The 27491-nt window shown below is 45.1% G+C and overlaps 1 protein-coding gene across 1 annotated transcript; it reads left to right on the top strand.

Annotated features, from left to right (window-relative positions):
- Nucleotides 1-2921: 2921 nt before the first annotated feature.
- Nucleotides 2922-27109, top strand: stk17a (serine/threonine kinase 17a). The gene is made up of 7 exons (XM_070852656.1): nt 2922-3097; nt 11967-12179; nt 22737-22884; nt 23075-23201; nt 23296-23344; nt 24095-24274; nt 26526-27109. The coding sequence occupies exons 1-7, from the start codon at nt 2922-2924 to the stop codon at nt 26875-26877; spliced, it is 1245 nt and encodes a 414-aa protein (XP_070708757.1). The 3' UTR covers nt 26878-27109.
- Nucleotides 27110-27491: the final 382 nt, after the last annotated feature.

The raw sequence follows: 27491 nt of genomic DNA, 5'->3' as shown, positions 1-27491 counted from the left end.
CTATTATAGAAATATTTAATACCTTTTGAAGAAATAAAGAATCATGGGATGTCTACAGCAAAGTAAGGTGATGGTAAATTGTAGCAGCCGTTTAGTATCTGTCTTTTCAAGCTATTTATCTATTTTCATTTTAAAAAGGGAGTTTAACAAAGGGAATATGTTAATGCTGGATGGATGGTGACAGTTTTGCTGGGAGGTGACACTGACGCATGCATATTTTTGTTTTGTTTCTAGTTTGTGTGTGTAGATTATACACGTGTACATAATGTTGACAGGTACAGTCCTGATTTGTCTGACAACGGGTTGCTAAATACTCAGGCTGTGCTATCGCTCCACCACACAATACAACTGTTTATGAATCTCAATAAAAAGGTCACTTTGTTACTTTGCTGTCATTGTGTGAATAAATTGGGACAGACTAAAACTAAAAAAGGTGCCAGCATTAAAAAATGACAAGGTTTGTGCATCGAACAGTGAAGCTCTGCTTTCATTATGTGAGAAAAAAAAGATTTTGTCAAAATAAAATGAGCAAAGTAACAAGTCTGTTGGAGACTTGTAAGAAAAACAAGACCAATCTGCATAATTGATATATTCATATACATTCTTACTTTATTCCTTCCCCTCAGTTTAGACAATGACTGAACAACAATCTCCGTCTCCAGCCAAAATCACTAATAAGATATTTAAATGTTACTATTTGTTTTACCATTAATATCTGCAGTAATAGAGGCAAAGATACACCAGATGGTGTCCCCTAGTTTAAGCATAAATATCTGGTTAGAACAGTCGTTTTTACAAACACATGTGGCACATTAGAATGGAAATTTAAATTGTCAAATTTACAACTAACATAACATATTGGTCACTCCTTTTTTGAATAAAAAAAAGTTACTGGGTTAAAAACAAAAACTGCTATTGATTCTATGCGCAAATTCCAAAATATTAATTGATGAGTTAACACAGACTGTGTGTTAGAGGTGGACATAGCACACTGATTTGTGGACTAATATTTTGTAGCCTGGAGTCTGGCATTTTGGCCGTCACCATTTTGTTTTTTTAGGAGCCAGAGGTGGTGCACAGGCAGGAGCTCCTGTGTCTCAGAGGTGGACTGGGTGGAGCCACTAGACTCTCCCTCTGCTGGCCATTAGAAAGAATGCAGGTGTAAGGCTCTTCACATTGGCTCCCCTTTTCAGACCCAGAGGCTACGTCCACGTGTTTGTCAACAACAACAACATCAAAGACAACAATAATAACAACATCAACAATAACGTCAACAACAATAATAACAACATCTATAACATCAACAATAACATCATCAACAATAATAACAACATCAACAACAATAACATCAATAACATCAACAATAACAGCATCAATAATATCAACAATAACATCAACAATAATATCAATAACATCAACAATAACAGCATCAATAATATCAACAATAACATCAATAATAGCATCAATAACATCAATAATAACTGCATCAATAACATCAATAATAACTGCATCAATAACATCAATAATATCAACAATAACATCAATAATATCAACAATAACATCAATAACATCAACAATAACAGCATCAATAATATCAACAATAACATCAATAATATCAACAATAACATCAATAATATCAATAATAACATCAACAATAACAGCATCAATAATATCAACAATAACATCTATCAGTATGTGCGCCTGAAACGCTGTGTGTCAGACAGAGTGGTCAGCAACACTGGGGCCCCACAGGGGACTGTCCTCTCTCCTTTCCTCTTCACCCTCTACACCACAGACTTCAACTACTGCACAGAGACCTGTCATCTCCAGAAGTTTTCTGATGACTCAGCAGTGGTTGGATGTATCAGCAAGGGTGATGAGGTCGAGTACAGGGCTGTTGTGGACAACTTTGTCACATGATGTGAACAGAACCATCTACAGCTCAATGTGACAAAGACAAAGGAACTGGTGGTGGATCTGAGGAGGACCAAGGTGCCGGTGACCCCTGTTTTCATTCAGGGGGTCAGTGTGGACGTTGTTGAGGATTATAAGTACTAATGTGTCCAACCCACTCCATGAAGTGCTGGTTAGATATAGGAGTTCTTTCAGTGCCAGACTAATTGTACCACGATGCACTGGTACCACTACAGAGCGCCACAGGAAATCATTCCTGCCTGTGGCCATTAACCTATACAGCTCCTCACTCTGTGTGTACATGTTGTTGTATGTTATTATTGGTAGTAGTAGTAGTGGTAGTAGTATTATTAGTATTATATAGTATAACGCCTTACTCTGAATGTACATGTTGTATATTATTATTATTAGTGCTATTATTATTATTATTATTACACATCATTTTTTAATACATACTTTTTATATATTTATATTTTTACTTTGTGTTTGAAGTTCATTCTTATTCTTTTGGAGCTGTGTGTAACAAAAAGCTATTTCCCCCTGGGGATTATTAAAGGAATTCTGATTCTGATTCTGATTCTGATTCTGATCTCCAACATCAACAATAACATCAATAACATCAACAATAACATCAATAACAGCATAAATAACATCAGTGCTTTAACTTTCTTAATGTGAACGCAGCACAAAGCGCCACTCTCCACTATCGATGCCTCCCATTGGTCAGCCGCTCTGTCAGTCATCATGAGTTCCCATGGTTACGGACAGCACAGCGGCAGCCTCCTGTCAGTGAGGAGCCGGTGAGCAGACTGTCGGTGAGCTCCGTGCGGGCTGAGGAACTTCATCACCATGAGCCTGTCGGTTACGTTACGTGTCACAATATCAAACTGTGGCCAGCTGTGATCTTCTCCTGTCTCACTGTCACGCAGCGTGGACACAGATAACTCGCAGCGCTCCGCCGTCTCTAAAAGTTCCCCCTGGACTCTCGCTAACCGCCGAACGACGCCATGATCCAAGACTGTCCACGCGCCGGGGACCCGAGAAGCCGAACCCGCCTCCAGCAGCGCGGCCCGGCGGCCGAACCGGGCCAGGGCCGCGGCCTGCTGTCCAGAATCCAAAGCCCCATCAGCACCGAGCCGTTCGGCGACCACTACACCATCATCCCCGGGAAGGAGCTCGGAAGGTACGAGGGCGCCGCGCGCGCGCGCAGGCTGCAGCGGAGTTGTGTTTTTAAGTTGATCAAAGTGTTTTTAGTTTAAGCTCCCGTGTCTGAGAGCTCCGTGGGACAGGCTGCACCTCTGTGCACCGCATGCAGCCTGTCCAGTCCAGTGGGACGGGGCCATGACAGCCAGTGTGTTGTGGAGGGACCCCCTCCCCAGTGCAGCAGCACAGGGTCTACCTTCTCCTCCTGGTTCACTTTGCCCACTGACCGTAGTGATGAAGTGTGTTCAGAGATGCAGAGAAACCCATCAGATCAGATCATTAGCTCAGTGTTAGGTGTGTGTGTGTGTGTGTGTGTGTGTGTGTGTGTGTGTGTGTGTGTGTGTGTGTGTGTGTGTGAGACAGGAGAAATCCACCTTAGTCTCAGGTTTATGTTGGGAAGTCAGACCCAGTCCGGTGCTTCATGCCTGGGACCTGTGGGCTCCTCTGAACAGCTAATGTTTCACCAGATGTCTCTGAGGTTAATTATTTGGGGAGCTGCCCTCCATCCTGTTGGCTCCACTGATCTGGGATATAGTGCCTAAGAAAGTCACAAGGCCAATCCCTTTTTGATTAGAATGTGCTTTTACCACAGCTCAGCACCCCCAGGGTGACTGACGGCTCTGTCGGCGCACCGTCCAGGCCAACAGTGGTGAGCCGGTGTGTGCCGGCCCAGGTCCAGACCTCAGAGAGGAGAGCAGAGAGGGTTCGGGCCAAGTTATTTCAGTCAGCGATCTGCTGTAATACGGCTGTGTTAGCTATGTATGAGGGCCACAACAAAGGCTGAGTGTGTGTCTGTCTGAGTGTGTGTGTGTGTGTGTGTGGGGGGGGGGGGGGTCTTTGAATCGCATGACCTGACATTGTGACTGAGATTAGCTGCCACAGAACACCATGAAAGGTTACATTAATCTGCATCTGCTACTCTGATCTGCAGCATTGTGCTCGGCAGATCAGGTGACTCAAGTTCAAGTTCATGAACAGCAGGGCGTCATGTCGTCTTAGACTCTCTGATGTTCTCTCTTACATATTTCAAGTAATTCATTTATCACCAGGATTTTTTCACTGTCTGTGAAATCAGTCCTCTCAGACTTTCAGACCATGTTTAGTGAGTCACTCAGTGTTCTGTACCTTCGTTTGGTGGTGTGGAAGGTGCAAATTGGAAAAAAAGATTTCAAACGATGCGCATCAGCTTCAGTTCTTGTGTTGGTCAGTGTGGATAAAGGTAAACTCTCAGTCAGGGGTGTCAAACATACGGCCCGTGGGCCAAAACCGGCCCGCCACAGGGTCCAATCCGGCCCCGCGGGATGAGGGATGAGTGTGCAAAGTGTAAAAACTACAGAGAAGACAGATTTCAGGTCGTTCATAATGTTTTGTAAAAAGATAGTTCACGTTGTCAGAATGGGGAGGGAAACATTTGGAGCTGTCGTTGTTTAAAGGTCATTATGCTGTGATTTCACTGGTCCGGCCCGCTGGAGATCAAACTGGGCTGCATGTGGCCCCTGAACTAAAACGAGTCTCTAAGTGCTTCACATTAAGATGCAGAAATTAGAAAATGTGATCAAACGGGAACAACATGCATGAGTGGAGTACAGAAACTATACTGCACACAGCCAACAGTCATTACCACCAACAAAGTGCAACTGTGTGAGCACACACACACACACACACACACACACACACAGTAAGCCAGTGAGAAAATGTGAATCAGTTAACTACATGCATACCAAAGAACAAGACATATGGACCGACTAGTTTAGCTCACATGTACTGAGCCACCAATGTTTTGTGTGCTGTGCTGTTTAGTACTGTAGCATTAACCCTTTCTAGGCCACTCACTGAAATACTTAGAAATTCAGAATATCAACCCTGGACCGTTACTGGTGGTCATTACAAGTCTTTTTTACTTCTGTGAGTTTTTCAAAAAAAAAAAAAGTTCCCAGCATGCTGCAGCATGCGTCTCAGTAGTTATTGTTATATTTGGACTGATAGATGAAGTGATGGCTTCTTCGCTGAAATAGATTGAATGCACTTCCAGTGGTCCTCACTGGGAGCCTGAACAGAGTTTTATTATACCGTGTATAATAAATATAATAAATTCACCTTCTTCTACAAATTGGAACACAGCAAAACGGACAAGAATCAGATCAAGCCAGATCAGTTCATCACCTTGGAGCTCCCAGCTCAGATGATTCTTTTTGCTCCTCTGTCAAAGCGTTGCTGAGGCTATTTGTAGCAGGGTCATTGTGACAGGGGTGGGGGCGTCGGTGTAATAACAGATGAGGGGTTTGCGGATCTCTTGCCGTACAACTTGTGCCGTTCGTGATCACCATTAAACTGGGCTCTGCTCCATGCTGGTTTGTTGTGAGTGTGACTTTTCACCTGGACTCTGAACATCATCACACGGAGGAAAACACCCTTAATGCCGGCTGGAACACAGACATTACTTATTTAGTGTGTTCACTTTGAGAGAACGATCCCTCCTGGCCGTCCTCGGTGTGAATTTCAAGCCAAAATACTATTTGACAGTCACGGTGAACTGTTCGAATATTATTTTAGTTAATTGTTTCAGCTCTAGGTAATCCGTCAGAATGACAGCTTTATTTATCTGTGTGTTCTGATGGTAGACTTCTTATTGGTACATCGTTGTTAAGAGCTGTGAGCTCACCGTCCCATTCACAAGCCCCAGGGCCTGCTGTTAAACTGTCCCTGAATCATCACAATAAGGAAACTGGACATTGCAAAAAAGGAGGCTAAGCCTTTGTAATAAAATGGTTACTGTTTGACCCCCACTGCCTGGCTACTTTTCACAGTTAGGGGTTGAGATAGGCTGAGGATGGGGTGGGGGGGGGTTTAAGGTAATACCCTGCGGTGGGAGTCCCAGATGGCCCGCAGCCAAGCTTCTTTAGTGACCGCGACAATGGTGAAGCAGTCACTGAATTCCATATGGTTAAGACTTTTAAAAGCTTTTTCCATGATGGGTCTTAGTGACAGAAATGGCCACTCTCTTATTAGCCCATATGGTCCTGGGCAGAGCTCTTTAGTGATTGCAAATAACCCCCTTGTCATCTGGCACATGGTATCGCACTAGGAGCCCACTGTCATGGCTGTGGTTACCGTCATGGCAACTGTTTCTAGATGACATTTGATTTTTGGAATAAGTCAAAATGAAATGTGATGAAAATGTTGGCTAGCATTAATGTTTTCCACCCAGAGTTTTAATCTCTTCAGCGGGGGGGTGGGCTTACACCAGGTCAGCGGGTCGCAGACTTTCCAGAGGCATTGACATGTTGTTTGCCTCGGCCGGGTTGTCGTCCGTGCACCTCCGGGTGCCCAACTCTGGGCCCAGTGTTCAGTGTCTGTCTGCTATGTATTGTGGGCAGTGATGGGATCCTGCAGCACTTACTTGATGGCCACCCTCTACCTGTAGCCACCACCAGGGACTGAGAACACTCAGAACTTCCATCTCGGTAGGGGTCATCCTGCCTCTGTGTTTGTGGCTCTGGGCCCACCCTGGTGTTGATGCTCCGAGCCAGTGAACATCTTTATGTCATTAAATGGATCCAGGGTTGCCTAGCAATGAGACCAGAGCTAGGGATCCACTGTCATTGTATTAGAAAGCTGATATAGTCGAGGTTTCTAAAGCCAACCAGCTAGTTATCCCATAATATGACATCAAACTAAACTGGCCACATTGTAATTATCATGCCATTGACTGCTACTTAAATTCTGCGTAATTAAAAGCTATAATCTAACACAACACAGTCCTTCTAGTGTATAAAAGCTGAAGGGCACCTGAAGGGCATGATTAGTTCAAATACATCTGAGCATGGTTAGATTAGTTAGATTAGACTGAGAGGGAATCAAGAGGGAAATATATCTGCAGTGTAAGTATTTACATTTATTATGAAGCTCTGTATAAGAACAGTGTATATGGTGCGACCCGTTTGATAACCTTAGTAAACACTCTCTAACTAGGCCATGTTGACCCCATGAGCAGCTGGTGCAACCTGCTGCAGCTCACCATCAGACGTCTTATCAGTGCATTAATGCACACAGAGCGCTGCAAGGCTTCAGGCCTGTTACCTCCCCAAGCCAAACACTGCGTCCATTAGACTGCTTCTTTGCAGTAATCATGCCACCACCTCTGGCTTGGTCTGTGTGCACACACACACACACACACACACACACACACACACACACACACACACACACACACACACACACGGCACAAAAGCCATCTCTTTCAGGGTGTAGCCTGTGAATGAGGCTGCTGGCTTTGGAAATGTGCTGACGCTGCTTTAGAAAAGGCTGCGGTGGCCCAGTATGGTTTCTAAAGAGCAAGGCCAGACTCCCAAAACAAGCAGCATCAATCTGCTGTCCCCAGCCGTGACCACGCCCGGACCAAAGGGTCTGTAGGGGAGGACGCCAAAATAAAAACAAGTGAGAGATAAAAAATCCTACAAACTCTAACTGAGTTGTATAAAAAACTGTTTTATGGGTTGTTGTTTTTTTGTTTTACAAGGGATCATGTTGGAATCCGTTGACTGTGTTGTGCTCTATGTATACCACAGTGCATGGTGCTAAAGTATAAAGTATAAAGCCTCAGACCCCTCACTCAGTCCCTCCCTCCCCCTTTTCTCTTCACTCTTTTCTGTGTAATCATCAGTCAGTCAGTCAGACAGTATCCTATGAAGGGTTTGCTCCTCTTTTACCAGCGTTTGTGCGAATGTCATGAAATCGACAAGGACAGTAGAAGTCGGGGAACTGGAATTATTCCTCCGACAGTCACAAAATGTTTTAATCCAGGTCAGGGCTGGGCAGCGTGGGTTACATTCACATTCATTTGAGTGGATCCTTTGCTGTTTGTAGCTCTTCTGCCTCTCTTCTGTCGACCCCATTGTCTCACCTCCAAATCTCATATAGCACGTTATGGAATTACGCCACCACAGCGCAAAAAGGCAAATTAGTTTTTAATAATCAAATTATGATACAGTTTGACAACTGGTAGAATCAATCAAGAGGAAGTTATTTAGTGGATAAACCCCCGAAGACGGAGCAACCAGCCGCACCAGCCCCATGACTCTCACATGAGGCCGGCTGAGGATGAGGCAGCCCAGACTTAGTGCTTCAGGCCCAGAGCCGCTCGTCATGCTCGTCTAGTCCTTTATGAGCACCACACAGTCTGCTTCATTGTGTTTTGGCTTCCCTCTCCCTGTTCTCGCTCTCAGCAGTGCTTCAGTAAAGAATGATGTGACCTGCTCTCCTCTCAGATTACTCTTTCGCTCTCGTTGTGGAGGCGAGCCAGTTCCGATTGGAATGAATGTTTAACGGCCTTCTGTAGCACGGCATGATTACAGTAGTCCTCTTTGTGAGAGCTCAGATAGCCTTCAAGGTTTTTTTTTCGCAGCGGGGGGGTTTATTTTAAAAGCTGGTCATTCTGAACTAATGACTGCTTTGTGTTACTATCTGAAGATGTGAAACAGGAAACAGATAATGAAGATTGGCTCTGTGTATTCAGTCTACAGTTGGTCACGTGGTGTAGCATTTACAGACTAGTTTGATCTCGCTGTTTCGGTACGCTGAGGAAATGTCAAGTCATCGCTGAATAACAGCATGACTGGATAAACTTTACATTTATGCCACCTTTAGATATTGTTTTGTGATGTTAAATGCACCTGACTTTCTACATTTTAATACAAGTAAATGGTAAATGGTCTGTATTTGTATTCCTCCTTTCTAGTTATTTCAACTACTCAAAGCTCTTTACATGACATCCTCATTCACCCATCATTCATTCAGGAGGAATGTAATTTGGAGGAGACTATTCTTTCATACTCATTCACACACTGAAGCTGCTTCAGGAGCAAGTTGGGGTTCAGTGTCCCTTCACTGGAGCTGGAGATCGAACCCCCAGCTTTCTGATTGAGGGACGACCCACTCTACCACTGAGCCACAGCCGCCCCCTTTTAAAGTACTTAAAGTACTTTTACCCTGAAGGTAAAGTTTATCTCACCTACCAGATTACACGGTGATGAAGCAGAGTGCGCGCAGGGGAACAACGACATTAACTGTATAATTCCATCACATCTGTCTGGGCTCCTTGTGATCGACTGGTTGCTGCCTGTGTCGGACCCCAGGGGGACTAGCTGACATCAAGGCGGGAGCTGATGGGGAGTCAGCCGGTCGGGCACCTGGTGTAAGAGGTGAACGTCGGTAACCTGATCCCTTGTGAACTACACCAAACACATCTGTCTTATCAACAAAAGCCTCCAGTGCAGTTATACGTTCTTTCGAAGAAAAGATGCTGCCCAGTTGGTTAAGTACTGACACAAGAGCAGACCGACAGGATGGTCCACATCAGCGGCAGCCATCTTGGTTGTTTACAAGATTCTTCTGTGGGGTATCATGTCAAACCCGCCCCATCTCGGATAAACGTTTGTGATTGGCACATCCCGGGCCAGGTCAGCTGGAAGTCTGTGTGAATGGCAGGGGGGGGGGGTCGGACTCATTTGCCAGAGCAAATAAAACATGAGCTCACAGATTAGTCTGGTTCCCAGGCTACATCACATTGTCACGTTGGCACTGAAATCAAAGCCTGGAACATCAACACTGTACTGTATAAATGTGCTGTGCCACAGCCAGAGTGAAGTTGAGATGTCATCAGGTAGCTTTTTCCATCCTAATAATGTTTCTTTTCTGTCTGAGCTTTGTCCTCCCAGTGGGTTTTTTTCTTTTTTGGGTTCATTTTCACAGTGTCACTACAGTTTAAATCGCTCTCGCTGCTTGTAGCGTTCAGAAGAGAAGATACAGAAGTATACTGAATGTAAAATGGTTTGGAAATGATCACTGGCTAAACGTCTGCTCAAATGATTGATTGATTAAGCTTGGACCCAGTGCTGTTATATTGTATATTATACAGGACAAGTATGTTACGGCCAGCAGGAACAGACACAAACCAAATCCAGTCACAGTGGCTGAGTATCCAGCAGACTGCTAACAGGCCTCCTGCTGTGCCGTGCTGCACTAGACTCCCCGGGTGCTTAACAAGCCTAACATTTGTTAAAGCCTAACACTGTTTCCCTATGGTGGCTCATAGACTCTGGAAACATCAGTAAGACTACATTTCAGCATCTGCTTCTCCGCGCCGGTGTTAAGTAAGGCTCCTTCATTTGTGCCTGGGTGCTTTTGACAAATGTGCTAGAATTTTTCTAATACCCCCATATATGTTCACGTCAAGTCACAGAATCAGCGGTAGCCACATTCAGAGAAGCAGGGAGGGCGGTGTTGGCGTCTCGGTGTGATTGAGTGCTGGCTATGTGGATCGGTCGTGTTCAGGCAGGGTGCTGCTGGTGATTATTGGAGCATTAACTGCCAGCGGTAGCCAGAGGGAAGGCACGACCAGCTGCATTTCACAGGCTTTCCCTCGGGTAGCACGCTCATGCACATGCACACGGACATGTGTGCGCATACATTGCTGTGGTCCTCATATGGGACAGCTCTCTCGCCTGAAACAGAAGTGGGTCAGGCCACATGGTTGGGATAGAAAGAGAGAGGAAGGGAAAACGCTGCCACAACCAGCTCCTCAAAATGCTTTTGACTTGTGCTTTTAAACCCAGCGTCTAACTAACTGTAGGACTAACTCGAGAACTGTTGATTGGATCTTCTTCAGTTCTTGAAAACACGCAAGACAAGAGCCATGCTGAAGACAGCTGGTCCTTCTAAGCAGCACCTAAAGTCTATAGTAGATGTAGGATGGTAATAGTCTAAACTCTACTCTGCCAAACAGTGGTACCATCTACTTTACAGCTGTGCTTTAACGTGTTTGTGCATGGACGGGCTGTGATAAAGTATTGACAATGGCTCATTTTCAGGTATGTTGAAGCAGGAAAACAAGGGAATCTCTGGCTTAAGTGATTCCTTAACTGATTAATCCTTTTTTTTTTTTGGTTTCAGTACTTTTGGTTCATGACTAAGTACTTGCAAACCATTTCCCATCAGCCTCAGCTGTGCTTTGTGTTTAAACAAAAAGGTAAAGAAGTGGAAAGCATCGTTACTGCGAGCAGTGGTGATAGCTTAAGGAAAAAAATATGGATATGAAAGAATTTCAAGGCAGTTGGTGGAGTTTATCAAACACTGAACAAAAATACATAGAACACAGAAACCACTGAGACCATGAAAGTGACCCTGGACTTACTCCATGGTTTCTTTTCTGTATTAAAGAATGTTTTCTTCAGTCTGTTCATTCCTTATCACTGAGGTCTCACTTCACCAGCCAGAGAACAGAATTTAGAAAACAAACCTACAGGGTCTCTTTCAGAAGAGCATCATCTCTTACTGAAATCAGACTGGGCTCAATGCTGAGCCGTGATGTCTGTTAGTGCAGTGGGCTCCCACTGTTCCATCTTTATTTAACCCTTTGAGGGTCTTCAGCACTTTCTAGTGTGTTATGATTTTTATTTTTAGCATATTTTATCAGTTTTTCATGCATATTGCTTATAATTTTGCAAGATGGTGAATTTTTCAGAGTTCTCAATTTTTTTCATGTATTTTTTAGACCATAAAATGATGCGCATCATGACAAAAACATGGCAATTTAAGGGTTAATTTTTAAAAAAACTAATTAAAATTTGATATGCATGATTAGGGCTGATGCTGGTCTAAAAAACTATTTAAAAAAAAATTTAAAAAAAGAAAGATTTTTAACATTTTTATGGCTTGTTTTTATGCATACACATTTATGTGTGTAAGGATCTTTAACGTGATTATTTCTGAGGACCTTCAAGGGGTTAAGCATGGTCCTTATGGATGCAGTGCTGACACACAACACCACTGATGGTCTTCTTGTCTTACAGGGGGAAGTTTGCTGTGGTCAGAAAATGTGTGGAGAAATGCACAGGCCACGAGTACGCCGCGAAATTCATGAGGAAGAGACGAAAAGGCCAAGACTGCCGGATGGAGATCATCCACGAGATCGCCGTGCTCGAGTTGGCCACAGCCAGCCACCGGGTGGTCAACCTCCACCAGGTGTACGAGATGCCCTCAGAGATGGTGCTGGTCCTGGAGTTGTGAGTATCTATGCACAAGACGCTGAAAGCCAGACAGACCAAACATTTTGAAACTTTTGGTGTTTAAATCTTAAAATCCTTTTGTAATTCTGGGTCCATCCCGTCGCGAGCGTGTTCACATGGGGGACTTTTTAATTAGAAGCAACATCAAGAGAACCATGGGTGGGGTACGACCGTGGAGGTGCTAACACAGCAGATCCAACGTGTGTGTAAAAAGGGTGAGCCAGCAGGGCGAGATGCCCGTCTATGCTTTGTAAAATCACAGGCTAGGGCAGCAATTTGCTGGCTTCTTTCCTGCGCAACACTGCATGATCATGTGGAGAAGTGGACTTGTTAAAACCCACAGGGAGGTTAGCTTAGTGCAAGCACAGAAAAATGATGTTCAGTGAGGTTAAATACAATTCAACTGCACAGCTAAAATGGTATAAGCTGTACAAACATAAGGAATAACATTCAAAGGAAGTATAGTGTGCAGCACTTTGAAGTGAGATCATTGCAGTTTTGACTGGTGAGTAGGAAAATAAATAACACTTCCTTTTACCTTCCTCTGGGATATTTGTGCCTTTTCAATCTCACGATGAACAAACTCACAGGTGATGCACTAAATAGTCCATTTGGTTATGAAAGAAACAGATCCCTGTGTTGGAAGAAGAAGAAGAAATCACTCAGAACTATCAGAATTATCATGACAGGCAAAGTGCTGCAGCTGAGTGTCAGTCCGTCCCTGTCAGGAGCTCGTTTGTCAGTAACAGGGTGTTTGATCAGATCCTCTGAAGCTACCATGACGATGTACCCTCTGTTAAAAGTGAGCATGTTTTATGAGAGCAGAAGACCTGAGGCGGTCATGTTGGCCATTAGCTGTGCTTCATGATGCAGAGTCCAGAGAAGGAGAAGCTGTTTTTTTTGAGTGCATAAAATGGTAACTGGCATTCGACTGGAGGGCTGAGGCAAAATAGGAGAAAGGGGGGGAAAAAACTTCCATTATAGACAGGAAATAAAGAGTATGAGCACATTGTTGCTGCCACAGTGCATATGGTCAGTGGTCTCTATAGAGTTCAGAACGGTTTAGACTTTGTCTGCTTCCTGTCCTTCATCGTCACCAGCTCCTCGTGTGATTGTTGGTTGGTTTTTAGTTTTCTGCTGATGTCCGGAGGTGTTGAAATATGGGCCATAAATGTTCACGTGTAGCTTGTGAGCCGACCTATTTAGTTTGCCTGTGACTAAACACAGAAAACCCCCAGGAAGTAAACAGTGTGACTCTCTCCGAGAAAATGAGCGAGAAGGGAAGAAGGCAGAATGTAGCTGGAGCCGCAGGCTAAACCTTAATGCTCCAGCAAACACTAGCTATTCCAATAATGTGCCTTGCCTGTGTCCTTTTGTGTATCTATATACACACACACACACACACACACACACACATTATTTACACATATCACAACTTCAGTGACAGTCTTCTTGTACTTCAGTTAGTGGGATGAACATTGTTTTATCATCACATGTTGGTAACCAGCCACCATGACGGGCTATGGTTCTTTACTATGGTTGGTATACACCCCCCCCTGTCTCTCCACATTGTTTTAGTGTTCCCCGCTCAGGCACATGGTATGATGTGCTGTACGATAGGTGGATTGGGTTTCCTGTGTCCCAGGCTGAAGGGGGACAGACAGACAGACTGACAGCAGTTTGATGTGTGAAATCCAACACTAACTAATGAGCAAGTGGAGCATAGCTCAGTTTGACCCAGTATGTGGGACACACACACACACACACACACACACACACAGATGCAAACACACGTGATACTGATGAAGAGTGTTGACTACAGTAGCCGCACCAGTTGTCGATGATCTCATCTCACTGGTCATGCCCAGGCTATGCTTGACCTGGTTCCCATAGTGTGTGGGTGTCTCCACATGCCATATTGGATTTTGCCTGCATCCGTCACCATAGTGACACTCAGAGCCCCCACTATACACACACACACACACACACACACACACACACACACACACAAAACCACTGTGTTAACCAGCTGAGGACACACCACTAGACTGGGATTAGTTATTGATTTCAACATAGTCATTTTTTTCTGTCCGTTTGGCACAGTGCACGGCCCTCAATACTGGGCGAGCCAAAAGCCTTTGGAACGGTTGCTGTAGAGAAGAAACCAGCCAAATGTGCAAGTCAGAGCTGTCACACATTCAGGAAGTTAGTCGTCGGTGCTCCTGCAGTCTGTGGAAAAACTGAAAAAGACTTTTACTCCTTGGCTTCTTCTCTTCATAAACAAATGGAGTTCCTATTTAATGTTAGAAGATAGTTTCGAATTGAAACGAATGACTGTAGGTCCACAGGTCGTTACACTAATTATCTGCATTAACTGTTACTAGAAGGTCAGGGCCTCTTTGACTGAGTGAAGAGGCTTCCAGCGCTGTGAGAGTCGTAGTGTTCTGCAGGATTACGTGCCGTCAGCAGCACGTGCCACACACTGCAATCTGTCCTGTTAAGGAGATCCCTTTTAAATGCTCCAGTGGGTTTCCCCCCCCCCAACACACACACACACACACCCAGTCCATAATCCCAGTTCTAGGCATTGTTCATAAAAAGGATAATCTCTGAATTAACTGCTGCCCTGAATGAGGATAGTGCTCCTGTTATGGACACAGCCAACAGGCACACACACACACACACACACACACACACACACACACACACACCATAATGATAGAGAAAATGCTGCCGTTTGGCTAGTGGCTGGTGGGTTATTAATTCCCATAAAAATGTAAGAAGTTCATGAAGCAACAGGTCTAATTGATGTGAGGAATATTTGCACATAGATCTCCCTACAGTTAGGCTGTAGCAGACAGCTGCACTCACAGTTACAACCCCCTCTACACATCAGGTGTATCAATACATGTACAAACCTTCAGCTGTGTTTAATGAACATCTCAAACGAGAACATTTCAAATAGCTCAGCACAACTAATATTACAGGTAGTTTCTCCAAATTCAACACAATCTGCCACTCTGCTGCAGTCTCAGAATGATTCCAGTGGATTGCCTCAGCTGGCAGCAGCGAACGGGTTGCGATGGCTGCAACATGATCCTTCTGAGGCATCCTCATCTGTCGAAGTAAAGCCACTAAAAATGCTTTTGTTTCCTCTGACTCAGAGTGTTATTCTAAGTGTGTGACAGCATTACAGAAAGGATCCCTACAGAGAGAGACCTGGAAGATCCTTTTGGTTGTTGGTCTACCGCTGCCTTGATCTGTTCATTTGTTTGTGTGACTTTCAAACCCAAAATGTGTCATAAATAAAAACAGGGCCTAGGTGTCAGTTAGGGACTGTTTACAGTTTGGGATCTGAAAATGATCACTTTAATAAGCTGGTCATGAGTCTACGAATGATCTGATGGCGCCAACACACACATTTGGGGCTTCCCACGAATAAAAAAGTAAAAGCCAGCAGCCATCAAACCCCCCCCCCCGCCACCCAGAGCAAACAAGACAGTATGTTGTTCATAGATTTATGATACAAAACCACATTAAACCACGATCACAGGACCTTTCCTTCACATTCTGCGCCTCCAGACATTACCGAAGTCTCTCATGTGTCACTGAATGAAACATTTTCTTGCAGTGGGGACGAAGCAGAAACGATAACGACAGTAGCTCAGGCTGTGGTAAAGCAGCTGGGCTTGAAGAGTCAAAGAAAACTTAAGTGTGCACCAGATGTTGAACCACTGAAAGAGGTTGAAGTGGTGCTTGAAACTGAATTGCCGTGTTGACGCGTGTAGATAAAATGCAGGCGATAAAAAGGAGAGCGAAGAGAAGAAGTGAAACGTTCAGCCGAGGTCCAAGCACGGGGCAGAGCTGAAGCATCATCACGGCATGATCCTCCTTTGCATTTTATAGTTCACTCCGTTTTCACTGCCAGTTTCAGTAATCAGTTCATTTGAACTTTGCTCACGATATTAACAGTGAATGTTTAATGACCTTGCAGTGCATGTCACTGTGCTGTATGCTCAAACATACATACATACACATACATGTCTGCATCATATCTGTAGGTTAAGTACATTATCAAATTGTAATATTGATCAGAGGACAGTAAATAAGTTCAGGTCTGTGTGTCATGATGAATGTCTGGTGGAGCGAGCTCATGTCGGCACCCTTCGGTCCATCTTTACCTCTGTGCTTCTGTTCGCAGAAGAAACAGAGCAGAAGGCTTTCATTCTCTCTTCTTTATGTGGCTGACGGCTGACGGAGGCCGGTGTTGTTTTTTTTTCGAGGCTCAAAGAGAGAGAAAGGGACGAGGAAGCGAGAGGGTGACGGAGAGAACAGTTCAACAGAAAGAGGAAGGTTTCCAGAGAGAATCAATGAGAGCGATAGAGAGCGGCGAAGACTGGCCGAGCTCCAAACCAGGAGCTCATTATGCCAGTCGAGCTGCACGAGTGCACGTGACCGGCCAAAGCGTGGCCGCTCGCCCAGTGAGAGAGAGAGAGAGAGAGAGTGTGTCATACAGGGAGAAAACCATAGGAACCACCGGCTGGTTAATACTAACACACCAACAGCTTTCTGGTGACTCCTGGTCAGCTGGGCCATACATTAAGGATAAGGTTGGTGTGGATATATCTTTATTCCACTGTTACCAAATCCCATGAAAACACCACAAACCAAAGGTGTTAGTGCATGTCACACTTTCTGACGTCCCTACTCTGTGTGGCTCTCGCTCCCAGACAGCAGTGTGAAGAAATCCTTCAGACTGGTTCACTGATGTCTGGTTCCATTTTAAAAAAAAAGGTTCAGTAGTCTTCTAAAACTCTCTCTAAGCCTCATTATCAAATGTTTCTCAAACAGTAGGACAATCCACATTCAGTGCTCCAGTGAGTATTTGTGGCAGCAGGACAGTGTGTGTGTGTGTGTGTGTGTGTGTGTGTGTGTGTGTGTGTGTGGGATTGAGCGAAAAATAAACTACAGCGTGTGTGTGTGTTCATGGTAATGAAGCGACATGTCACCCAGTGCAACAGTATAGCTCACTGATGTGCACCTAATAGTTTTGGACAACAATGGATCTGTGTGGCACAGAGCAGGAAGAGGCTTCAGGCTTTGGATCCACACACACACACACACACACACACACACACACACACAATACTGGTTAGTAGGTGCATTCACTGTTGGTTTGGGTCTTGGGGTTTGCTGGCGGTAAGAAAAACACAGAATATCAGCAGACTTTTCTTATGAGCTCAATTTTTGAGCAGCCAAAAGCTCAAAACATAAAGTCGGAAACTGAAAATATTGTGGATCTATAAGTGGAGATTGTCCACACGTCATTAAAACCCCCTGCACTTAACAATGTGTTTATGTTCTAGTTGATATAATGCTAACATGAAGATCTGTCAGGCTTTAGATACACACAGTACAATCACCGCAGCATATTCATTAATAATATTCAGAAATAACTATAATCAATGAGATAGTCACAGACTGGGTGCTCGGTGTCCCAGCATAGAAATACTGTTTAGTTCCTGGGACTGTCTCAGGGACAATGTGTGGGGTTGGCTCAGCTCATTTCCCCCCCCTGGGGCCTCAGAGCAGGTTAATGTAACCTAAATGTGATGGATGGTGATGTTGAATTGAATTTGGATAATGTGTGTTCATTACCAAACTGCAATTAGCTGCGTCTCTGCAGTAAATGGAGCGGTCACCACATGGGGGGCTCAGTTTGGTGGGCATGAAGACATTATGAGTGCAGGGTGAAAGGCTGCTCCAAGGCATTCACTAGACCTCACTGTGGCTCTGTCGTCCCCTCCCTCTCTGTCCCTTTGTCTCTGCTGTCCCTTTGTGGAGATGGATCGTCTCTGTCGGTGCATCTCTTTCTACCTTGAGATGGAACAATTAGGCATCTTCGCCAAGGAGGCGAGGATGTTCAGAAACAGACTAGTCTACTGCTCTAAATATGCATTTTGAAGTGTAAATGTGCAAAAGGGGTTTGCGCAGTCATTGAAGTCTTCCATCACATAAGCAGTACATGCCCTCCCCGTTCCCCCATTGGTGTTACTGTGTTGGTGTTTATGGGCTGAAGCAGGTCACACAGGAAGCAGATTATTTGGGTCAGCTGACGTTCGTGTTTTCAGTTTTTACTATACGATGTCAGCCTGAGCGCATCACGTGGCTGATCAAAGCTGAATTGATCCTTTTCCCACAGCACTGACACCGACACTGATCTCATTCATCACATTAGGAAGGCCTACATTAGCCTGACCTCTCACGGGGCCTCAAAACAGCCATCAGCTGTACTGGCCCACTGAAGACCTCCTCGGCCCACCATGCTGCCCCCCCCCCTTTGTTTTTCCTTTGTTGGAGGCCAGAGCGAAGCCGCAGATTGTTGTGTTCTCCTAAAACAGAGCGTGCATAAAGAGGCTGAAAGCAGCTGCAGAAGGTCTGGTGTGACGAAGCGAACGAACATTAAACCATCGGAACCTTTTCTAGCAGGATCTCCAAATACAAGACTGCAGCAGAATACAGGACCTTTGATAAAGTAGCTCTGCAGCCTGACCATCTGAGGCTCACAGGGGTTGTGGCATCTATGTAATCACTAAAAAAGTCTCTTAGTGATGCTAGTGTTTTGTATTGTATTCATTTTTTAACAGATATGCATGTCTTTTCCATCATAGATCTAAACACCATGTAAAAATTCAAATGTGAGAAAAGGAAAACAAAACATCAAAAGCTCGGTTCAATACAGTAAGATGGCTCAGAGGACCACACTCTATGTTTCTGGATGTTCTTTCGCGCTTTTTGGTTGTTTGGAAGTTTGGAAAAGGGACATCTGAAGTGGCTGAAGGAGACAGAGACAGAAATCCCCTGTCGTTGGTGTAAGAAAGGGGAAGCTTAGCATCAACATCTGTGCAGATTGAAACTGGAACATCCTGTTTCAGTGTCAAAGAGAGCTGATCTTCAGAAATAGTGTTTAGGGTGTGGGAACAGCTGAGCCTTCAAATGACAGGTTCCCAAAATACACTACTTTAAACCAGATCATCACAATTGTATCCCGTATTCTGCACTCTGTTTGTCTGCTCATCACGGGGCTCATACAGAGTCTTAAACAAAGTAGGCAATGCAGGTATGAGATACTCCTTAAAGAGAGGGTGAGACAGGTTTTATTTGAGGTTTTACACCCTGCTAACCTTTTGTAAAGACGGACATGTGAGGGGTCAGTGGACCACAGCAGGTTTTTAATAAAAGGCCAGTTATTGGTGTAGTCAGTGTAGCTATAATGAATCTAAAAGTCATGTCCCTAAGTGGAGGTCCTGTGTGTCCGGCCTTCCACGGGGGTACATTAGGTGGAGTTTAGTTGTTTTCCGCTTGTCAGACTGGATTAGTTTCTGTCTGAACCTCTGAGGAATGAACTTTCATTCCAACAGTTTAATGCACGTGCAGGAAGCAGACAAGCGTGAAGGTGCATGCATGTGTGTGTGTGTGTGTGTGTGTGTGTGCAATGGTGACACAGAATAGAATCACTTCGCACCCCCCCCCTCAGCTGACCTAATTATTAATCATAACTCTTCTTCTCCTTTCTGCTCTCCGGTTTGTGACATCTCCCCTATTCACACACCGCCTTTTCATTAAAGCACCAGGGCGTGATTTATCGGCCTGTGCACAACAAAGGCCATCTAGTGGGCTGTGTGGGCCGACAGATGTTAAACCAGGCTTCACTAAGCCAGGCTCATTTTCAGGAAGCAGGTGTAAATGAGCCGTACTAGCCTGGTCCCAGTCGGGCTCATGTGATGGTGATTAGGATGACATTGTGTTTTCTCTCTGTGTGATTTTACGGATTGAAATGATGACGTTACAAAGAACCAGAGGGCCGTCAGGTTGTCCGTTCGTACATCTGTCAGTCTGTCCCTTTCTTATGATATCACGATGTCTCAGGAACGCCTTTAAAAAAATGTAATTCACGTAAATGTTGAATACATTTTAGAACCGAAGGTCACCTTAACTGTGACATCGTAATGATCTGGCTGTTACTCAGGAGCAGAGGGGCAGATTGGGACTACGTCTCTTCTGTGCAGGTTGAAGATGTGTGTGAAGCATCCACGTTTTAGAATTTGTAGCTTCTTTGCAGCAACATCCTTATTTGAGGCATTGGCTACTGTCATGGCCAAAGCAACACGTGATCACACTTATTCAATCAATCAATCAATCAATCAATCATTATTTATACCCAACGAGACCCAACGATTCATGAATTCAACATTAAGGATTCAAGAATTCCCACACGAGCAGCATCAGGTATTATACTGAGCAACAGTGGCAGGAAGAACTCCCCTTTAACGGGAAGAAACCTGGAACAGACCCAGCTGGACAAAGTCAGAAATCAACTCCAAGGAGCCTCACAATTGGTAGAGTAACCTACATCCTCCATCGTCAGAGCCTGGACTCAGATGAGAAACAGGTCATGAAGAGTCTTCACCACATACAGTACTGCGCCAACGTTTCAGGCAGGTGTGAGGAAATGCTGTAAAGTAAGAATGCTTTCAAAAATATCAAATCTAATTGTTTTTTGTTTTTTTTTATCAATTTACAAAATGCAAAGTGAGAAGAATCTAAACCAAACCAGTATTCAGTGTGACCACGCTTTGCCTTCAGAACAGCATCAGTTCCTCCAGGTTCACTTGGAGTTTCTGAAGGAACTCAGCAGGAAGGTTGTTCCAGACATGTTGGAGAACCAACCACAGATCTTCTGCCTCAGATCTTCTGCCTCTTCATGTGATCCAGACAGACTGGATGATGCTGATGTTCCTTTGAACAGCACGTCCTGTCTGCTCTGAAGTCTTTGCCTGAGAGACCTTGCTGATGCAGTAGAACCACCTGGCGTCTTGTTGCTGTGCTCAGTCTGAACATGATAAAACTGTTCACCAGCCTCACCTTGGTGCCAGAATTTGGCTGTTCCTCCCCAGTTTGAATCCTCCTCCAGCTGTTTCTGTTTCACTTCATGACTGTTTTAACCTACATATGAAACTGATGCTCATCAGCACCTGTCTGGTAGAACTGGTTAATCACACACCTCAATATGATCCTACAAGATCCCTGACTGTGCAAGAACTGCTGCTGTTCTGAAGGCAAAGGGAGGTCACAGCAGATATTGATTTGATTTAGGTTTTTCTTCTGTTCGCTCACTTTGCATTTGGTAAATTGATCAAAATAAACAATTTAATTTGATATTTTTGAAAGCATTCTTACTTTACAGCATTTCTTCTCACCTAAGACGTTTCCTCAGTACTGTGGGAGGCTGGACAGACATGGACTTGTGCTGCAACATGACAGACGTGACAGTAATTCTAGACCCATCCCGACTGCGTTAGTCTGAAACAAATCTGTCAATTGTACAAACTTCACTTCAGATCTGCTCCAGTCCTCAACTTAGCTCACTGATGGTTTTGTGGTTTATTATCTGAATGATGTGGAAAATGCTACATATTTCGACGCACCACGTAGACCTACATAAACAGTGTCTTTATCACACTTCAGAAATGACAGGAAGGCCTGACATACGTAGAATAGCAAGGCTATGCACAGGGGCGCTTAAAATGAGGACGCGTAGACTAAACTTTCATCAGACGGTTGGAAAATAAAAGCTTCCTGTCCTGAGCACTCACTGTGGAGCGAGGTCAGGACCAGTGTGAGCCTCGCCGTAGCCGGACACACACACACACACACACACACACACTTCCGCCTGAGTGTAGAATGGAGGTTTTGTGGGGAACCATGTGACATTCAGTCCCAAGCATCAGGTCTAAACTCCAGACTGTTGCCAGTGTTTTTCTTCTCTCCAGCTGGTTAAAGGCCTTTTCTGCTCACCTTGAAAAACCAAAACATACTCCCACACCCCTCCTCTTCCTCCCTCTGCCCAGCTTCCTCTGAGATAAAGCCTAATTCTCCGGCACCCTGAGGGGCGGCCTTGTCTATTCCTGACTGCCTTCAGTCGAATTGAGTTTACCCGTCAGAGTTTATCTCAGGTCAGAGGAAATTTAAAGGTGCTTTAAGAAGTATTTTATTGGTTCAGACAGTTTTTCGTTCACTTCATGAACACAGCCGTGTTGTCTGGTCTCAGCGGTGGAGAGAAAGTGATCAGCCAACAGTTTGAATGGCCTTTTTTCAAGTGGAGCTCATGAGTGCACAGAAGTTGCTATTCACTGTGCTATTTCTGCCACTGCCTCCAGCAAGTGTTACCACACACACACACACACACACACACACACACACACACACACACACGGGCTGGATAGTGATCTACTTCCATGGTGTCTTGTGGGATTCACCCTAAAAAGCCTGTCATAGGAGCTTCATAATCATTTTAGTGAAGTTGTGTGTGAAGTCTGTAGTTTGGGTTTCCAGCACAAAACAAACTCAAACTCTAAATTACAGATGAAAGTGTTTGTCTGTCTGATGGCCTGGCCAGTACGTACCCCACCTCTCACCAAGTGCATGCTGGGACAGGCCGGCACTGCACAGGTTAAGTGAACGTGTTTCTTCATGACGTGTGTGCGTTTGCAGTGCGGCCGGAGGTGAGATCTTCAACCAGTGTGTGTCAGACCAGGAAGACGAGGCCTTCAGCGAGGAGGATGTGAAGAGGCTCATGAGGCAGATCCTGGAGGGAGTCTCCTTTCTCCACCAGAACAACGTAGTCCACCTCGACCTGAAGGTCAGTGGACACACACAGACATGATCCTCCGCTTGCATTCATGTCCACTCTCCTTCGTTCATGTAGTCAGACCGGTCAGTCCAGATAAAAATACATTCATTCTCATTGCTCTGATGTTATGACATCATCGCTGTGACAGTAGATTCGTGTTTCCTGTCCAACACTAACGCGTGCTGTGATGTCCCATCAGCCTCAGAACATCCTGCTGACCAGCAGCTCTCCCGTGGGCGACATTAAGATCGTGGACTTTGGTCTGTCCAGGATGGTCAGCAGCCACCAGGAGCTCAGAGAGATCATGGGAACACCGGAGTACGTGGGTGAGTCGGTGCACTCCCACCACGTTGAGCTAATGTTTGCACCGATTTGATGTGAGCGATAACTTACTGTTGTCATATGTGTTGGTGTTTTCAGCTCCTGAGATTTTGAATTATGAGCCCATAAGCACAGCGACAGATATGTGGTAAGAAAACTCAGCTTCATAGTAGTGGTGCTCTGTTTGTACGGGTGGGTTCAACTTCTAGGGGATCATCACAACGTTTGCAGGGGCATAGGGGGCATATATAAGTACAAACCAAAGTTTTGCAGGTGTTTGACCTGATGGCGCTAGATGAAAACTGAGAGGATCGCTAAAGTCATTAGGATTCATCCTCTGTGGGTCATGAATTTCTGAGCAAAGCTTCACGGAACTCCATCATGTAGACATACGCGACAAAAGAGAGCTCGGAAACATTTGTTACTGCATAAGACACACAAAGAACAATGAGAACAAGCTCAATATACGGCGTGTTACTGTCTCTGAAGAGTGGGGGCCTAAGAGGAGGATCATTTCTGGTCTTACATTTCATGGATCATCTTAATCATTTCAAGTAATTTACTACTTGTCGTCAAAGCTTTAGCCATTTATGAGTGAAAACATATATATTATATATATTTCCACACTGCTTTGCTTTAAATCAAACGTTCTGTGGAGCTTTTACCTTTATAGCAGACAAATGTAGCTAAAGAAAGTAGGAAAACCAGATTTAGCTAATTATTAGCCTTGTTACAGATAATTATGTTTTCTTTTATTTGGTTGTTTTGCTTTTTTCCCATCCTTGTTATCCTGTCCTTGCTATAGACACACTGTTACTGCTGTTTGGACGCACATTTTATTGTATATAGTTTATATGGTTTCCTAACCCGTCTGCTTTGTGCTCCCTGCTGCGTCCAGGAGTATTGGAGTTTTGGCCTACGTGATGCTGACAGGAATCTCTCCATTCCTGGGCGAGGACAAGCAGGAGACATTTCTCAATATTTCCCAGCTCAATGTGAGCTACAGTGAAGAGGAGCTGCAGCACCGTGACCAGGCCGCCCTGTCCTTCATCCAGACGCTGCTCCGCAAAGAGCCACAGTCAGTCCACGCCGCACTCGCACTTCAACACATAAGCTTATGTGGCATAAAAGTAGGCCTCCACAGCACCGCTGAAACTCTCGGTGTGATGGGGTCCCTTAAGTTGTGATTTACAAAAAGAGGAAACGGGAAAGATCCCAACACATTAGCTCCATTTATCCTCTCAGCATCTTACAGAGCAATACAAAGTCTGCGCTTCTGTATTTTTTAACTTGAAGCAGCAAAAGTCAGTTACAGTGAAAGTGTAAACTACAGAGGGGAAAAGAAGTCGCCTCTTTTGACACATTTTTCTACATGTACAAATGTGGCAGACTTGAGATGAAGTTTTAATGATACATTCATTACCTGCTGAGTTCTTCACACATACACATCAGAGCTAGTTTGGAGTGAGTGAGGTAGCCTCCGTTAACTTTCCTCCTGTTCTCTTTGGTCTCTGCCGCTGTGTTTTGCACCCAAAGTCACCAGATAGTTCTCAGTTTTACATGTTTTTCACTATGAAAAGTGATTGTGGCTTGTAAAGCCACTACTAACTACAATGTGGATGTGGCTGCTGAAGAACAGACTGGACCAGAGCACAGGCAGAGCACGGTGCAGCCCAAAGCTCTGTGCATGTGGCTTGTGGCTAAATGTACATTGTATTCTTAACCCCCCCATGATGAGTACAAACATCTAGTGATGCACTTGGGACAAATCGTCAGTGATAGTACCAGGTTTCATCAGGGGTTTCAGGCCATTCAACTTCAGTCCCCCTCTCCCTGGAAACCTGACCAGGAGTGATTTAAGTAGTTGTTAGTCCAAGTAGTTGTTAGTCCAAGTAGTTGTTAGTCCAAGTAGTTGTTAGTCCAAGTAGTTGTTAGTCCAAGTAGTTGTTAGTCCAAGTAGTTGTTAGTCCAAGTAGTTGTTAGTCCACACCTTGTTCCCTCTGATCCGCAGCCATAACGAAGCTGTCCCTGCAGCCTCTGAGGCTCTACTGATTGCTTGTCATTTGTCTGCTTCTGCTATGGCTATAGGCCTTACATGGAGACTTCCTTGCAAAACCCCTCACCCCCACCTTGATGGGCATACACTGAGCATGCCACCCCCTGCCTACGACACTCTACCACCAGCTCAGCATATTTCCCCTTTTTTGGCCTTCATTCCTCCTCCCAGGAAACCGTGACCTCCATCATAGCTACTTGTTCTGTTGTTGCTGAAAACAACACAATTCCTGGTCTGTGGTTTCCACGATGTCTTCAGGGAATCTCATTTGTTTCTCAAGGTCCACCTTCAACTGCAAGTCATGTGCTGTTCCCAAGAGGTCTGCCTGGGCTTCTGGTTTGGGATTCAGGTGTTCTCCTGCTCTCACGAATGCAATGCTGTGTCTTGCTGGTCAGAGACATTTGACCTTGTCAATGGTGCTACAGATGGACTCTATGTTCAGCACCTGGCCCTCCTCGAGTGCTTTGGGACAACTGCTGAGGATGTGCTCCGGGGAAATGTCGGTGTTTTAGCCTTGCCCCAGCAGAAGAGGTTGGATGGGATGGGAAGCACATTTTACACCTACTGAATGAGGAACTTGATGCAAAAAGGTTCCACTCACAGCTCAGACCACGAAACCCTCTAATCTCTTACTTGTTTTCATCACGTCCATGCACCCCCCCTTCCTTCTGGACTAGGTCGTGCCTCTCTTTGCCCTCCATCGTTGGTCTTTAGAATGTTTCCCAGTCCAGCTTAGTCCATTCTTCCAGAGCTTCCTCTTGTGCTTCATCACTGTTAAACCCATACAGGAAGGCGGTGGATTTTCTAGCTCTCTCTTTGGTCTGCCTTCTGTGCCACTCAGTTTTTCTGAGAGGCAACAGCTTCTTTCTGAGGATGCCCTGTAGTTCTGTCAGCCCAGTCTTCTCCTCGCCCCCTAGAACTGCTTCTTCAGAAGTTGCAGTTCGTGTCTCAACTGGGTGATCTTCTCTGTCCTGCAGTTTTTGCCGTACAGGCTCTTGGTTTTGCCTCTCTTTACTGTGCCGAACCTTTCAGTTGTGATTGCTGACCATCATGGGTAGCCATAGTGTGGAGTTTCCAGCCTGCTACCACCTTGATGGTTGCTTCTAGCACCACTCATCCACTCTGCTGGCTGGTACCTATTTAACCTACAGTCTGAAATACATAGACTTTGAAATAACATTTCTTTGCTTTGACAGAAATGAAACACACACTTAGACAGCATTGTCAAAGATACGTTACACTTCTGTGTGTGTGTGTGTGTGTGTGTGTTCAGGGACCGGGCCACATCAGAGCAGTGTCTCAGACACCCCTGGCTTCAGTCCTCAGAGCCTCAGGAAACTCAGACGGAGAAGGAGGACCAGGAGGCATCCAGCTCCACGAGCAGCCCTGAAACCCCCAGCAGCACGAGCACAGCGGAGGAGGACGAGGAGGAGGAGGGGGAAGGCCCCGTGACGGAGGAGCTGATAGTGATGGCTGCCTACACCCTGGGTCAGTGCCGCCAGTCCTCCACCACCTCCTCGGAGAAGGAGGCCCTGGCTGCTGAGCAGAAGGCCATCTCCAAACGCTTCAAGTTCGAGGAGCCTTTCAGTACCCTGCAGGAGGTCCCCGGGGAGTTCATATTCTGACCCCACCCACCACATGACAGTACTGTCTGAGCAGCAAAGTTAGTGTTGTCATGGTAACAAAATAAACCTGATTATACAATATCCCCTCCATATATACTGTATGTGTATAATCAGATGCTATTGCACAGTCAATTTGATTTTATTTAAGCGTTTGGATTTTAAATGCATTTTTAAGTACCTACTCACATAATCACCTAGCTTGACACAACACCCACCCACCCCCCCACCCATCCACCCCACGTCCTGAAGCAGCTACAGTAGCTCCATGTCTCCTGTATTTCATTTGGTTTGCTGTTGTATTTAGTTTTCTTTCCCCCCCCTGGACAATTGGCAGGGTGACACACTGAGATATTTTCCAGAAGCTACATCAGAGTTTGCAAATTGAACTTCTTCCTAGAGCGGCCACTTCAGACCAAGTGTCAGCAATCAGACAGGGAGACGTCCATCACAAAGGAGGCCATGAGACAGCGGCTGAGTCCTGGACCCCTCGGGCCTTCCAATCTGCAGGGCTGCACCCAGAAATGCGCTATGGCAGGGCGTCAGATAGAGAAAAGTGAGAAAGTAGATTTCAGGGCCTTGTACTGGTGTCATAGCTGTCTTGTCATTCTGCTCAG

Source organism: Pempheris klunzingeri, chromosome 21 (assembly GCF_042242105.1).
Source record: "Pempheris klunzingeri isolate RE-2024b chromosome 21, fPemKlu1.hap1, whole genome shotgun sequence".
Lineage (NCBI taxonomy): Eukaryota > Metazoa > Chordata > Actinopteri > Acropomatiformes > Pempheridae > Pempheris > Pempheris klunzingeri.
The sequence above is the reverse complement of the archived record's forward strand: the minus strand, read 5'-3'. Positions and strand labels throughout refer to the sequence as shown.